General features: G+C 40.0%; 1 protein-coding gene across 6 annotated transcripts in view; it reads left to right on the top strand.

Moving 5' to 3' along the window:
* The first annotated feature begins 8,547 nt into the window (after nucleotides 1-8,547).
* Nucleotides 8,548-14,196, top strand: part of LOC126235873 (ubiquitin carboxyl-terminal hydrolase 45) — a 165,624-nt gene continuing 159,975 nt past the window's right edge. For 4 of the 6 annotated variants that reach the window (XM_049944780.1, XM_049944777.1, XM_049944782.1 and 1 more), the window contains exons 1-2: nucleotides 8,557-8,717; nucleotides 13,836-13,966. In XM_049944780.1, the coding sequence (XP_049800737.1) occupies nucleotides 13,870-13,966 (97 nt within the window). In that variant the 5' untranslated portion in view covers nucleotides 8,557-8,717; nucleotides 13,836-13,869. Of the gene's footprint in view, nucleotides 8,718-8,798; nucleotides 8,934-13,835; nucleotides 13,967-14,196 lie in introns of those variants that run through there. The other 2 variants (XM_049944778.1, XM_049944779.1) reach the window with 2 other exon arrangements.

Raw genomic sequence — 14,196 nt, 5'->3', positions numbered from 1 at the left:
CAACACGGCGTCTACTCATCCTCCGAACTGTAATGTCACATTCTACGTGGTCATGATTCGCTCTGTGTTGCAGTATGCTGCCATTGTATGGGGTAGTGCTGCTCTGACCCACATCAAGCGACTTCAGACGGTGCAGAGTCGGGCCATGGAGCTTGTGCTGAACATCTCGCTCAACTACCCCACTCACCAGGTTGTTGTGGACGCTGGAATCCTGCTCCTGGACCACCTTTCCATCAGACTTCACGTCTTTTATATGAAAGGGTACAGCTGTCTGACAACGTCTTCATCCAACAATTGGGAAATCAGGCTCATCTTAGGATGAACACACGTTGGGTAGACTTATTTCAGGGGTGTGGGGCGTTTGCAACATCACAGAATAACTTCTTGGACGACTTCATCCCGTGATACCATTTCGAACTTGATGTCCCCAATTCAAGTCAGAATGACGCCGGGACTGCAGGAACAACTCAAGACTCCTGAGGTTGCACAACATCAGGCCTGAAAGGGTCTGTCCTTCATGAGTAAGTGGGGAATAATTCTAGCAACGACACGGACTGCAAGGGAGGAAATCCATTGCAATAAGTGACTTTGACGAAGTGCAGATCCTTATGCCACGGCGCCTGGGAACGAGCGTCTCAAAAACATCGTATGTGGTCGATTGTTCGCTTACTGCAGTCGTGAGCATCTATGAAAAATGGCCGCAGAACAGTGTAACCACGAGTAGGTGACAAGTTGTTGGATGTCTACGCCTCACCTCAGGAAATGGTGTTCAGAGGCTTGCCCATTCTGTAATGCCAGGATAAACAGAGAAGCAAATCTGAGAGCAGAGTACAAAGCTGGTACAAGTGTTGCAGAGCACACTGTTCAGTACATATTTTTGGACATGAAGGGCTGCATCAGATGCCCTTTGGTATTCTCCTGTTTTTCCAGTGAAATCATCAAAAATGGTTCAAATGGCTCTGAGCACTACGGGACTTAACATCCGAGGTCATCAGTCCCCTAGACCTTAGAACTACTTAAACCTAACTAACCTAAGGACATCACACACATTCATGCCCGAAGCAGGATTCGAACCTGCGACCGTAGCGGTCGCTCGGCTTCAGACTGAAGCGCCTAGAACCGCTCGGCTACACCAACCGGCAGTGAAATCATCAGTTACGATTGCAGTGGGCAATGTATCGTCAAGACTGGAAACACGTCATCTGGTCAGCAGAATCACGTTTCTCGTTACTCTGTGTCAGTGATCGTGTCCGGATACTCCATCATCCAGGTGAACGGCTGCTGGAAACATGCACTGCACCATGGATGCAGATCACTAGGAAAAGAGTTATGCTATTGAGGACATTCACTTGGGCCTCCATTGTACCTGTGGTAATAATCAAAGGCACCCGTGACAGATGTGAACTATGTGATCGTTGATTACATACAGTTGATGTTCCTGAGACGTACTGAGTCTCACCTTTGTCTAAGATATTGATGTAGACAGAAGCAATGAATTAACATGTGTACCAACGTCGAGAAAATCACAATGGACTGAGGCTTGAGTTGGAATTTAGATCAGGGAGGAAGACATGCAGTAGCAATGCCAGGGTGGCGCAATGGCTAGCGCATCTACCTAATAACAAGGAGACAAGGAATCGTATTGTAGCGCTGGTACTAAATTTAATTCATAGTTTCGGTCTGCATCACCATGTGATCGTTGTTACGGAATACTTGCATCTCTTCTCTCTTGAAACTTCTTGGCAGATTAAAACTGTGTGCCGGCAGTTTCGATCCGGCAGGAAGTTTCATATCAGTGCACACTCCGCTGCAGAGTTAAAATTTCATTCTGGAAACAGCCCCCAGACTGTGGCTAAACAATGTCTCCGCAATATCCTTTCTTCCAGGAGTGCTATTTCTGCAATGTTTGCAGGAGAGCTTCTGTGAAGTTTGGAAGGAAGGAGACGAGGTGCTGGCGGAAGTAAAGCTGTGAGGACGTGTCGTGAGTCGTGTTGAGGTAGCTCAGTCAGTAGAGCACTTGTCCACGAAAGGCAAACGTCCTGAGTTCGAGTCGGTCCGGCAGACAGCTCTGATCTGCCAGGAAGTTCCAGATCAACGCACACTCCGTACAGAGTTAAAATTTCAATCTCTTCTCTCTTGATTTCTTCTCCTGCAGCGATGGCGTCTTCCAACAAGTAAACTGTCCATGCTACAAGGCTGGATTCGTGCGACAGTGGTTTGAAGAGCGTGTGATAGTGAGCTCACGTTGATGTTTCGGCCACCAAATTCGCCTGATCTGAACACGATGGAGCACGACTGCGACGCTATCGGGCGTCATCTCAGTGCCTGTAATTTACGAGAATTACGTAACCTGTGTGTAGACGTCTGGTACCATAAACCTCCGTAAATCTACCAAGGAATTTTCAAATACATGCCACGCAGAATCGCGAATTGCGTTCCATACAAGCTGTTAAGCAGATGCTCATAATGTGCCTCATCAGTATATCTACAATAGTAAATATGAGAGGGAACGTGAAATGTTGTACTGTAATGGAAATTAGCTTAGCTTGAAAATGTAGTACCACTTTTTCGGCATTCTTCGAAAAAAAAATGTATTTCGGTTTCTTCTCTTTTGTTTTAAACCTTTTTTATTGTACTTAGTACAGGTACAACTAGCGTTTTGAAACTAATCTCTTCTGTAGACATGCTGATTTTCCCAACACCTTGGCAGTAACTATGAAGACTTCTCTTTTACTGATCCTACTTGACCACTCCATTTCATATCACTAAACGATGCCACTTTCAGGTGGTTTTATAAGTCTGGTAAAAAAAAGCAAGAAAAAATATTCGCTTCTTAAACAATTCACCTTATATCTCGACAGTCTCCTTTGAGAGACATACACTTGGTCCAGTGATCCTTCAGAATTTCATCCGATCGGAAAACAAGTTCTGTCAAACTTTGCAAAATACTAATTGACTGCAACTATCACTTCCTCACTTGATGAAAATTTCTTCCCAGCAAGCCAAAGTTTCAAGTTAGGGAACAGGAAAAAGTCACTTGCGGGCTGAGTCTAGTGAATAGGGTGGATGAGGAACAAATTCGAAGTCCAGTTCATGCACTTTCAACACCGTTGTCTTTGATGTCTGGGATGGTACATTATCCTGGTGAAAGAGTATTTTTTGCATGCCAACCTTGTTCTTTTACAGCCAAAGAAAGTTTGAAACGATCCGGCAATGAAGCATAGTGGGGTCTAGTTACGGTTCTTCTTTTTTCCAAGTAACCTATGGGGATTATTCCTTGAGAGTCCTAGAAAGCAATGGCCATCACCTTACCAGGTGAAAATATGAGCTTTGTCTTCTTCTGTGCACTTTCACCAGCCTTTGTCAGTTGTTTTGACTGCCTTTAGGACTCTGGTGTGCAATGATGGATCCAGGTTTCATCAACAGCGACAAATCGGCGCAAAAAGTCTGGCGGACTGCTATTAAACATCGCCAGACAGTGTGTTGCAATGTTGTGCTGGATGCGCTTTTGGTCGATGGTGAGCAATCGCGGCATCCACCGCGCACACATTTTCTCCTAGCCAGTTCTCCATGCAGGATGTTATGCACCCATTCAGGCGAGATGCCTACAGTCTCAGCAATCACACGAATGTTTATTCAGCGGTCTTCCTTTACCGTGTTATTTAATCTGACCAATGATTCTCTTCTTAGTGATCTCAAGTGGACGTCCCAAACCGCTCTTCGTCTTCGATGCTTGTCCGATGACGTTTAAATTCGTTAAACAATAGGTAAATGGTCTTCTGTCATTGTGAAATGTCTGCGTGAACTTCATTCAGTTCTGTTTTGATTTGTTTGGCAGTTCATCCCTCCAAATAAAAATGTTTAATAACAGCACGAAACTTGGTTTTCCTCAATTTCAATCGCAGTTGATAAACTGACCAATTAAGAGGACTTTCAATAATGAACTGTACGCTGTACATTGTTGAAGTTCCTTATACGATCTCCTTTGAATAATCGAGCTTACCAACGATGAAGGGACAACGTTCGTTTTTCATGGAAATTTACGAGACTTATCAAACCACCCTCGTATGATATACCTTGACTTGTTATACCTCATTAATCGTCTACGCAACAGCTACTAAATTATTAATTCCTTGACGTGCAAAACTTCTAATCTCTCAACAAAACTGCCAGTTTTGCACAGGTGATACTTTGCGAATATATGAATGAATATTACTTTAAATAAAAAAATAATGAAATAAATGAACGGAAAAGAAACAGATTCTCATAAACAGCCACTTCACATGCAAATGTCTGACATGGTGATTAACAATACCTTCTAAATTATTTATACTATCATGGACAGTAACGAACGTATCACACTTCTACAAGGCTTAACCGAAGGAAGGAAAATTGGGTTTAAAATCCCGTCGAAATCGAGGTCATTAGAGACGGCGCAAAAGCTCGGATTATGTCAAGGATGGGGAAGGAAGTCGGCCGTGCTCTTTTAAAGGAACCATCCCGACATTTGCCTGAAGCGATTTAGGGAAATTACGGAAAACCTAACTCTGGATGGCCAGACGCTGGTTTGAACCATCGTCCTCCCGAATGCGGATTAACCGAGATTGCTTATGTGTCTGTGAACTACTCTCCTTCCGAGTGACTACTGCATTCCACATGAAATAAATTTAAAAAAGCACCAGTCACACGCTACAACACAAAGTTTGTCAATTATCTGATGGCAAAAGTAGCTGCACTTAAACGTTTTAGTAGATCTACTATGTGGGTTTTCCAATTTATATCTCCATCCATATGCACACCTAAGAACTTGAAACTTTCTACCCTGTTCATTATTTTTTGTTAGTGCTCGACATAAATAGGAGGTGAGGTACTTTGGCAATACAGAACTCAATGAGCTGTGTTTTTTCATTGCAGGGAGAATAGGACAACACAGGTCAGGTGATAAGAAGCTATACAGTGCTTCTACTTTTACTGGATAAATTTCGGTAATAAATATATGTAACAATAGCAGCGCACAAATTGGCTACCTACAAAGTAACACGGAGTAGTACTTTCGTGTGTAGTGAGTCGTGAACCCTCTGGTTCTTCTTCAGTGGAGGTGGTAATCGTCGCTGGTAACCCCAGCATCGACAAGACGTTCCTTCATAGTCTTATGCTTGCAAGCGTCGCGTTCACAGTCGTGGCCCAAAGGAGCCAATATTCAGTTCATCGGGACGTTAATCATGTAAGAATAGAAACAAGTGCTTGGGTCTCGGTTTCACTTGCTGTCAATTAGTCAGCGTCTAACCTATTTGTAAGAAATAGAAAAGAGCCTATAGTGGATTCCTTTAGGTTCAGATTTACACCACAGTTGTCATACAAGATAAAACTTTTCCAACAAGCATGAATGAAGTCATCCTTGTTTAACAATACAAACTAAGCAATCAGAAGGATAGATTTCTTTGGGCGTGTTCAACAATAAGGGTCGCCTGTTGTTGAAACGAGTAATGAGTTGTCGGATCCTAGATTACTTCCCTTTTCCAGTCATGACTGCTCACTTTTAAACCATGTCCGTCCCACCAGCGCCACGATTAAAGTGTTCCTAGAGGTGATGAGGAATTTGTAACTGGCCCATCAGGGTATCAGGTATCAATCACGCCGAACTGTATATTGTTCTCAAAACAACAAACATAATGGAAATTGCCAATACACTTCCTTCAATAACTTATTCACAGCGGCTATCAGATAATTCATCGTTCGTTCACTTGTCCAAGTTTGCACAGTTAAATGGACAATTTCGCTATATGCCATGGTCGGACAATGGATTGTTCACTGTCAGAGGGGCATGGTAAAAGAAAAGTACACTGTGCTCGAGTGCAAAACGAGCAGCAAAGTCTTAACAGCAAACATCGGCCACCATATTGTTATTGTGGTAAGTGGGCCGGTAATTCAGGCTGCAGTATCGGAACCAGCTGAGTGGCCTACAAGCTGTTCCTGCGTGTCCTTAGCGGTCTCCAGACTATCAACAATACTGTGCAATACATCGGCGGTTGCCTCCAGCCAACAAAGCGATAGTGCACAAACTTCGTTTAAATCTCGGACGTGCAAACATGGCGAATACCCAGATTAGTTGTTATTTATTTGGCTCGTGTGAAGAAAAAGACGCAATGTAGATGAATGGAAGAGTGGTGTAAGAAGAGAGCGTGATTGACACATGATAATTTACTAACTGGTTTGAGTATAAGTGAGACAAATGATTACTGGAACGTTCTGAAGATAGAACGCTCGCTCATTTCATGTACTTCTGCAAATGGCTATACCAATAATTGTAATTATATCTACGTACTATTTATTTATTTAAATTCGATTTTAAAAATACAAGAAGTTCACAAATTTTTATTTACATTACGTTAACAATTTTTTGCCCTTCAAGGCATCAAAGGTCCAAAGTGTTGTCTCTAGCAGTTCGTCGGGACCAACTCCGCTAATTCGATGCACTCATAATTATTTTCAGTTCATTCTTATAATTTGTCTGCAACGAATTTAACTTGTATACTAACAAAAGCGCTTTCGGGTACTGAACATTTCCTTTCATTTCGACAAAAGCTGATCGTATTTCTTTGTTTTCTTTTGGCGACACTTATACTCGTTTCATTTAACACGCCGCAAGCTTGACAGTACCCTGCATACTTCCAGTAATTCCCAATTGAAAGTGCATTCCTTTGATTTCGAAGCCATTTCCATTTCACAACAAACAAATCCCGCAAAATAACTAGTTCAACATACGAATCTTAGCTGACACAGATATACAATATTGGCCAGAGACTATACAGTCTAAGCAGTTTGTAAAATAAAAGTTGAATCCGATAGTATATTTTACAATATATCGTACAACCTTCAATGTTTTCCATAGAGTATGCGCACACTCCGCTGCACAAAGAAAATTCCTTTCAGGAAATGTCCCCCAGCCTGTGACTAAGCAGTGTCTCCGCAATATCCTTTCTTCCAGGAATGCTAGTCTTGGTTTTGTAGGAGAACTTCTGTGACATTTGGAAAGTAGAAGATGAGGTACTGGCGGAAGTAAAGGTCTACAGGTTTTCGTGCTTGGGTAGCTCATTTGGTAGAGAACTTGTCCGTGAAAGACAAAGCTCCCGAGTTCGAGTGTCGGTCCAGCACACAGTTTTAATATGCTAGGAAGTTTCATAACAACGCATATTCCGCTAGAGAGTGAAAATTTCATTCTGGAATAATAATCGATGATAACAAGTTACGAAGATGGTAATAAAGATAAAAAGTAAAGCTGTCTTCAGCTGGAACGTTAGTTTGAGTGCCACAGTATTTTACTAGGCTTAGTAGATGGTACTATAAAACTAGCTCTGACACCTGAATAAACTACAAGAAGGAATAATACTAAAATAACTTTTGTCATATAGACCAGTTGGTAGGAGATGCATTGGAAATCCAAGAAAACATTTGTAACAACTCACTACGCCACAGGAATATCCTAACTGCCTACTCATCAGAAGAAAAAGAAAAAGAGCCTATTGGAGATTTTACGAACTTACCTTTTCCAGACGTGTGAATTGTTTTACCCAGCCAGACACAGTGGATCTAGCGTTTAACAAGGAATCTAAACTACAGAACGAGATTATTATTCGCATATTATACTCAGAGCATAGACAGAAGAATCTCTGATACCAACCTGGCATTGAACTCACAGGTTTGAGTTTATAGTCTGATTCTTACTCAATTAGCCATCACGCTACACTCAGTGTAATTTTTCCTATTATTTTGATAATCAATTTATTCACGTGCTTTAACATTTGTCACGTATTTATGAATCTTAAGAAACAGCACACATAAGAGGGTAGCAAAGTAGGCGAAGAGAAAAGCACTCTTTTGCTTTAGTTTTTATTGCTTAGTACGTTAATCATTTGTTTTCTGAACATATCTAACAACAATGAACTTGGCCCAAAATTGTACAACGGAGCCGAAACAAACTCGACTTGTGGGTAATGAATATTTTGATAGAATTAGTGGTACCCATATGTTGAAAACTTAATGAAAGGTTCGTCTCTCAACTGCGAATTTTCCTGTACTGTTACGAATACGTATTTATATTTTATGGCACTTTCCCCAAAGCAGTTTTGTATAGACCAACGACTATATTTCATTGCATGTCAAGTGACGTGACTCCTTAAGAAGACCAAGGATTCGTGTGCTGAGAGAATTTTTTTTATTTTATTGGCTTCTTGTAGCAAAACAACACAGTTGGAGAAATACGCATGTCGATTATCTATGATTTATGATTTCTCAACTATATCAGTAGAATTTTGTCTGGCGTCCACACAGGCCATGCTTTATTTCATTCCTTACTCAACTAGTGCTACATCTGTAGCACATTGAATATGGAGGACGCCAAAACTTACCAAATAAAAAAAAAGTTTTTGTAGCAGGCTAACCAGACACGATATCTAGTAACTACATTTGAAAGTTAGCGCCGTTTCACCAGAGATTAACTCTTTAGACCTGCAAGCGCTGTTCTTGTAATCCCTCTGATAGTTGCCATGAGGTTGTCGTACGAAGGTGATGGTGTTCATGATGCCCAACTTTGGAACAGATATATCAGTACAGAATTAATATAATGACATTTTCTCGTAAGTCGATAACTTAAAAAAGGTGAAAGACGTTGTCAGCTATTCGTGTGGAACTGTACTATCCTGTCTAAGCGAACGCTTGTGAGTAAAATGTTGTAGAATGGTTACCGAAAACCCTACTTGTGGCACACTGTTAATTGAAGTTACTCCGTACAAAAGATAATTGATGTTGGTGTAGTCATCGAATGCCAGTTTGGTCTATAGTCTTGCAGGCTTATGTTGTGTCTATACTGTGAACATCTGTGAGTGAGCACTTCTAGGGCTACGTTGTGTTGTTGTGGTGACACTTAATGGAAGGTGAATTACCACTGCCATCGTTTGGTGTGGCACTTCTCGTGAAAATTGATTCGTGACATTTAGTGAAGTAAACAAGTAATTGTCATTCCCTGTAGTCAAAATGGTCAGACTGAGCATGAGACAAAGCACCTGAACATGTCTAACTCACCTGAGGAATACTGCACGTAGCAGTTGCTGCCATTCGTAACATTTTCGCCTTGATGCATGGTGCTTTATTATGTAAACAGTAACAAGGCAGATAATTATTTTGATACTGTTCCTACAAATTGTGCTAGTATGCCACCCTTTTAAACTATGTCAATTTTCTTGCGCCTTTTAAGGTATGCGTCCCCCCTTCCTGAATTTACAGAATCTTTAGAGATTGTTGTTAATATTACTTCTATTCCTTATCCGGAAATGTGGCTACTCGGGCACGGTAGTTCATTGGTATTGTAGTTAATTTGCAGTCAAAGACATCAAATGCCAATTACCCACTTTTGACACATTATTTCTCAGCATTTGGAGATCAGTTTCTTAACACAAAATTGTAACTAGCCTTGAATAACAAATAAAAAAGCTATTAGAGGACATGATGCTGGATATGTGGCCAGTATGTTCAGTATGTTGATATTGCAGTGTCATATTTCTTTTCATAAAGAAAAGTCTTTATAAATTGTTAGAAAAGCACCAGTTGGCTAGTGTAGAATGAATTAGCCTAAATTTAAAAACATCCACTTTGGAACAGTGGTTTATTCATAGTTCTTACATTTATATAATCTGTAAAGAGCAAACAATTGTTAATTTGAGTTTCGTGCTGACCAACATACTATGCTTCTGTCTAGTTATGTTTTTGTTTAATGAATAGAATAGCTTTTCATTGGCATGGTGACTTATAAACAAATTATCTGAGCCTTTGCCAGCTGTATGCATGTTGGCCTATATTATTTTACTGATGGCAGAAGAGTGTACTTCCTTAAGTCATTTGCCACCATGGTTGAAGTAGATATGTGCTATAATAATTTTACCAATTGTTCCTCCACATATTTGCACAATGATTGGGCTTCACTGTGCTTCAACTTTGCAAGATTACACTTTTTCTACCAGTAGCTCTGAGATTGAGTGAATGCTAGATGAAACAGTGCAGGTGTGTGTTCTTATTTTGTAGACTCTACAAAAGTTGCAAAACAGCTAAACCACTGGGCTCACGCTCAATGTCAGAATTGCAGAATTTATCATCTGATCCTTTGAAATTGATTAAATATTTAGGGTCAACGGAAGCGTCCGATTCCGCTCATCTGCTTTGACCCATGACATAAGGTGGTGTGGTGTGTGACATTATTACGGCACGGAGTTTGAGTTGGTTGTGTTTGTAAATGTTGTCTTGTTGTGTTTTATGGCGTTCTCTCTCTCTCTCTCTCTCTCTCTCTCTCTCTCTCTCTCTCTCTCTCTCTCTCTCTCTCTGTGTGTGTGTGTGTGTGTGTGTGTGTGTGTGTGTGTGTGTGTGTGTGTGTGTGTGTTTTGAGGGGGGGGGGGCTGGCTAACTGAAATTTGTTGGTGGTAAGTAATTGTTTCTTTGGGTCTGTTTTTCTCGAGTTGTGAAGTTTTGTGTATTTATTGTGTATTGAATGTGTTTTAATTTACGTAGGGATGTTTGAGTTTTTAATTTTTGAGGTGTTGTGTTTTTGGTTTTGTTTTTCGTAGTTGAAGGTGTTGGTTTTTACATATCAGTAGTTGTAGTTGACCTATATAGGTGTTTTGGTACTGTCAGCTGTGGTCAAGGGGAATATCTGATTCCAATTTCTGTGGTTTTTGCTGTAGGCGTTGGTATTTTGGTATCGTCAGCTGCCGTTGACCTTAAATTAGACAACAACATCTCCCTCCAAAAATACAATCAAACTAACGGGACAACAGCGGGAAATTGGGGGTTTTTGTATGATATCACTACATACACATGGCAACAAACACGAAAATACGTATAAATAAGACATCTCCCTCCAAAAATACAAACTGATGGGACAACCGCGGGAAATTGGGGGTTTTTGGGAGGGTACAAGCTAAATATAACATTAAAAAAACTCACCACCATCCCAAAACCACAAGACGACGAAAAAAGAAAAAATAAATAAATAAAATAATAAAATAATAATAATAATAATGACAATAACAACAAAATCCACAGGAATCTGACACTTCCCTTGACCCCTAATTTATACGTATTTTCGTGTTTGTTGCCGTGTGTGTGTAGTGATATCATAGGCGCCATATTGGAGTCACTTAGCTTAGCCATTTCCACCGTATTGATGATGTCATGGGACAAAGCAGACGGGTGGAATCGGACACTTCCGTATTCCTAATATTTATCTACTTGTCATAATATACCCACAGGGATCTTTGTTCCCAAGCACTAATAACAACTGCATTATCAGGAATAATGCAGAAAGCTCCTCAGCAGCTTTGTATGGGTGTTGAAGAGATGCTGGTTCTGGAGGGGCGGGGGGTTATGCAAGAGCCATAGGCATTCCCATAAGGAATGAGTGTTTTGAAGAGCACTCCATCCCAGTCATGCATTTTTTTGCAGTTGGTGATTTGTTTACATTGTCTTACGGTTTCTCTGAATATACTTTGGAGTTGACAGTTGTTCATAACAAAAGGTATATTAAATATGAAGGGAACACGGAGCCTGGTCTGTGCTCCAAATCAATCAGTTATTATAATCTTTATTTTGTATTCACATTTGTTAGTTTCGCCAACTCACAATTGAATTATCACCTTTCAGACTAACTGATACCTTGGCTCGACTGCTGATTAGACTGTTGACAGAGCCAAGATTTTGAAGGGGACTTACTATTACCACACACTGACCCAATACAGACTCCATTTGAGCTTATTCTTGACGTGGAGAAGACCTGTTACCATACTTCCAAACAAGTCATTTCAGGACATAATGTTGTTAAGTTGATGTTACTGTGTTCTAATAAGTTTGAAAGTTGGCCTGAAGATCCGTAACGATAAAACTGAAACAACAGGTAAATGACACACTGGAAACAAACTTGTACAAATTATTAATAAAGTTATTAAACTGATTGATGGGACAATTAAAGATGAGTGGATGGTTAAGGAAAGAAATAAACAAGAGTAAGTGGCCTGGATGGTCTTTATAAAATAAGAGGAGCTGTCAGAACTAAGCCTCTGGTGTGTCTAAAAATCAGTGTTTGCTAATTTAAACTCGCAGCAGAGACTCGTGGAATTTTACTAAAAAAAACATTAATTACCTGAGAATTGCTTTCCAGATAATGGAGAATGGTATGTTAGGAATTGTGGAAGAGATAGGAAAGTAAACGGATAGATTAGCAAATATGTTGGAGTGGAAGATTTAATTATAATTATAAAGGAAATAAAATGCTGGTACCTGGATGTACAACTGTATTATTGGATGATATTGTATGATTAAATTAAATTGTGATAGTTTCAGTGATTTGAGTAGTGGGGATCAGGCATCAGCCAACCACAGCTTTCTTTGATGACAAACATTCTTTGTGTTGCTTGTTTGATAGCTAAGTTCAGAGATAGGTTACATGAGGTAGAGGTGGAGAGCCAAACACAGTGATGGCTTGTGTACATGGAAAAGCAGATTTGCCCCTCCCCCAACCCCTCCATCCACACTACTTACATCTGTCAACAAATTTATTTTGAGCTATAGAAGGACCAAATAAACTCCTGCTTTCTGCACAATTCTCAGAGAATGCTTCACAGAAGAAGAATGAATAGTAGGCATTGTGTTTCCTTAAATTTCAGGATAATTAAATATGTTTTTGATAAAGTCATCGTCCTTTCTGACACACATATATGGTAGGAGTTATGTAGTGACACCCCTGTTCGCTTTTCCCTTCTGCTTATGGCATAATGAATAGTGCAGTCCATTGGTGTATTCTTTGAACTGTGGCATATGTTTCAGACACAGCACCTATGATGTTTCTTTGTGTGTCGTAATTGTCATAAGAGTGTGGACCTATATCTCATGGTAGTTGGCTGGAGCATAAACAGACGAGAACTTGAGACTGCCTGAGAAAGGAGGATTTGAATGTGAGCCACCCTATATATTGCATCCCACCCTGAGTAAAAGACTGAGTTGTAATGCAGTCCATTATGTAGGTTAGACTGAAGCTGACAGTTTGGTAGTGAGTTGAAGCTAGTGAGTGTGACTACAAAATATTTTGGTAACAGATTGACCTGTAGCAATGCCGCAGTTCTGTATTTACTTAATCTTTAGTGCACTTTTTTCATAAATAAGTAAATTCATAGAAGCTATAATACGTATTAGGCAAGTCCCTGACAAATATTTTTTATTCACTAAATTTCAATTTCAGCCAAAACTCCCCTATACTCACGCCCCAGTAGTTTGTTAGTTTTTGTTCTGGAGATGTTGTGTTTGCTGGAGATGTCATCCAGTAGTTCTTTCTTGAGGCACAAATATCTGTCATGTTGACATCGTTGTTGGTGTGATATCATGATTTTTTAAAAGTGTATGTGTGGTATATGTTGTTAAACATGCGTGAAAAGACTAGTTGGTGATTTGTGTATTATTTAATAGTTTCCTGAACTTATCTTGCAGTTTCAGTTTTGATAGTGAGAAATGAGTTAAATTTGGAGTCATCATAGACCAAGGGCTTCACTATAGATCAGTTTCTCTATCACAATTCGTATTCTGTAGTCACATTAATTGCCTTACCAATTCCATACCATAGTTCATCGTAATCTAGACTTTGGTCTACGTTAGATGTCAGTCTGTCAACCCAACCAAGGTATCGGGAGGGGGGGGGGTGGAGGAGGAGAACACTTTCAGTCCCTCACTCAGTCTTAGCTGTAAACGGTTCCATGGTGAGCTTTTGTATTGGTGTGTAACACACATTGTTTTACATTCAGTTTTCAGGTAGCCAGAGCACACTTAAATTTTAACATGGGAAAAAAGAAGAAGAGCCGTCAACAAGAGCCATCCTTGCAAAATGGAGCTGATTCAACAGATTCTAATGATGAAAATCAGGCTAGTGCTACAGGTAAGAGTGTGTATTCTACATTGAGTTTATGCTTTGCTTAGTTTATGGCTGTTGTGTGATGATACTCAGTGTTGAAACAATAGTTCAGGAAATATTGTTATATTAATCAGTATGTATGAACTGTTTTACAAAATGTAGGATGATGATGTACAAATCTGTAGTTTAGTTTTGCAAGAGAAGTTTATAGTCAAAGGTATTTAAATTTCTTTTCAGTTGTTTGTTCAGTTTTT

This window comes from Schistocerca nitens, chromosome 2 (assembly GCF_023898315.1).
Source record: "Schistocerca nitens isolate TAMUIC-IGC-003100 chromosome 2, iqSchNite1.1, whole genome shotgun sequence".
NCBI classification, from domain to species: Eukaryota; Metazoa; Arthropoda; class Insecta; order Orthoptera; family Acrididae; genus Schistocerca; species Schistocerca nitens.
The sequence above is the reverse complement of the archived record's forward strand: the minus strand, read 5'-3'. Positions and strand labels throughout refer to the sequence as shown.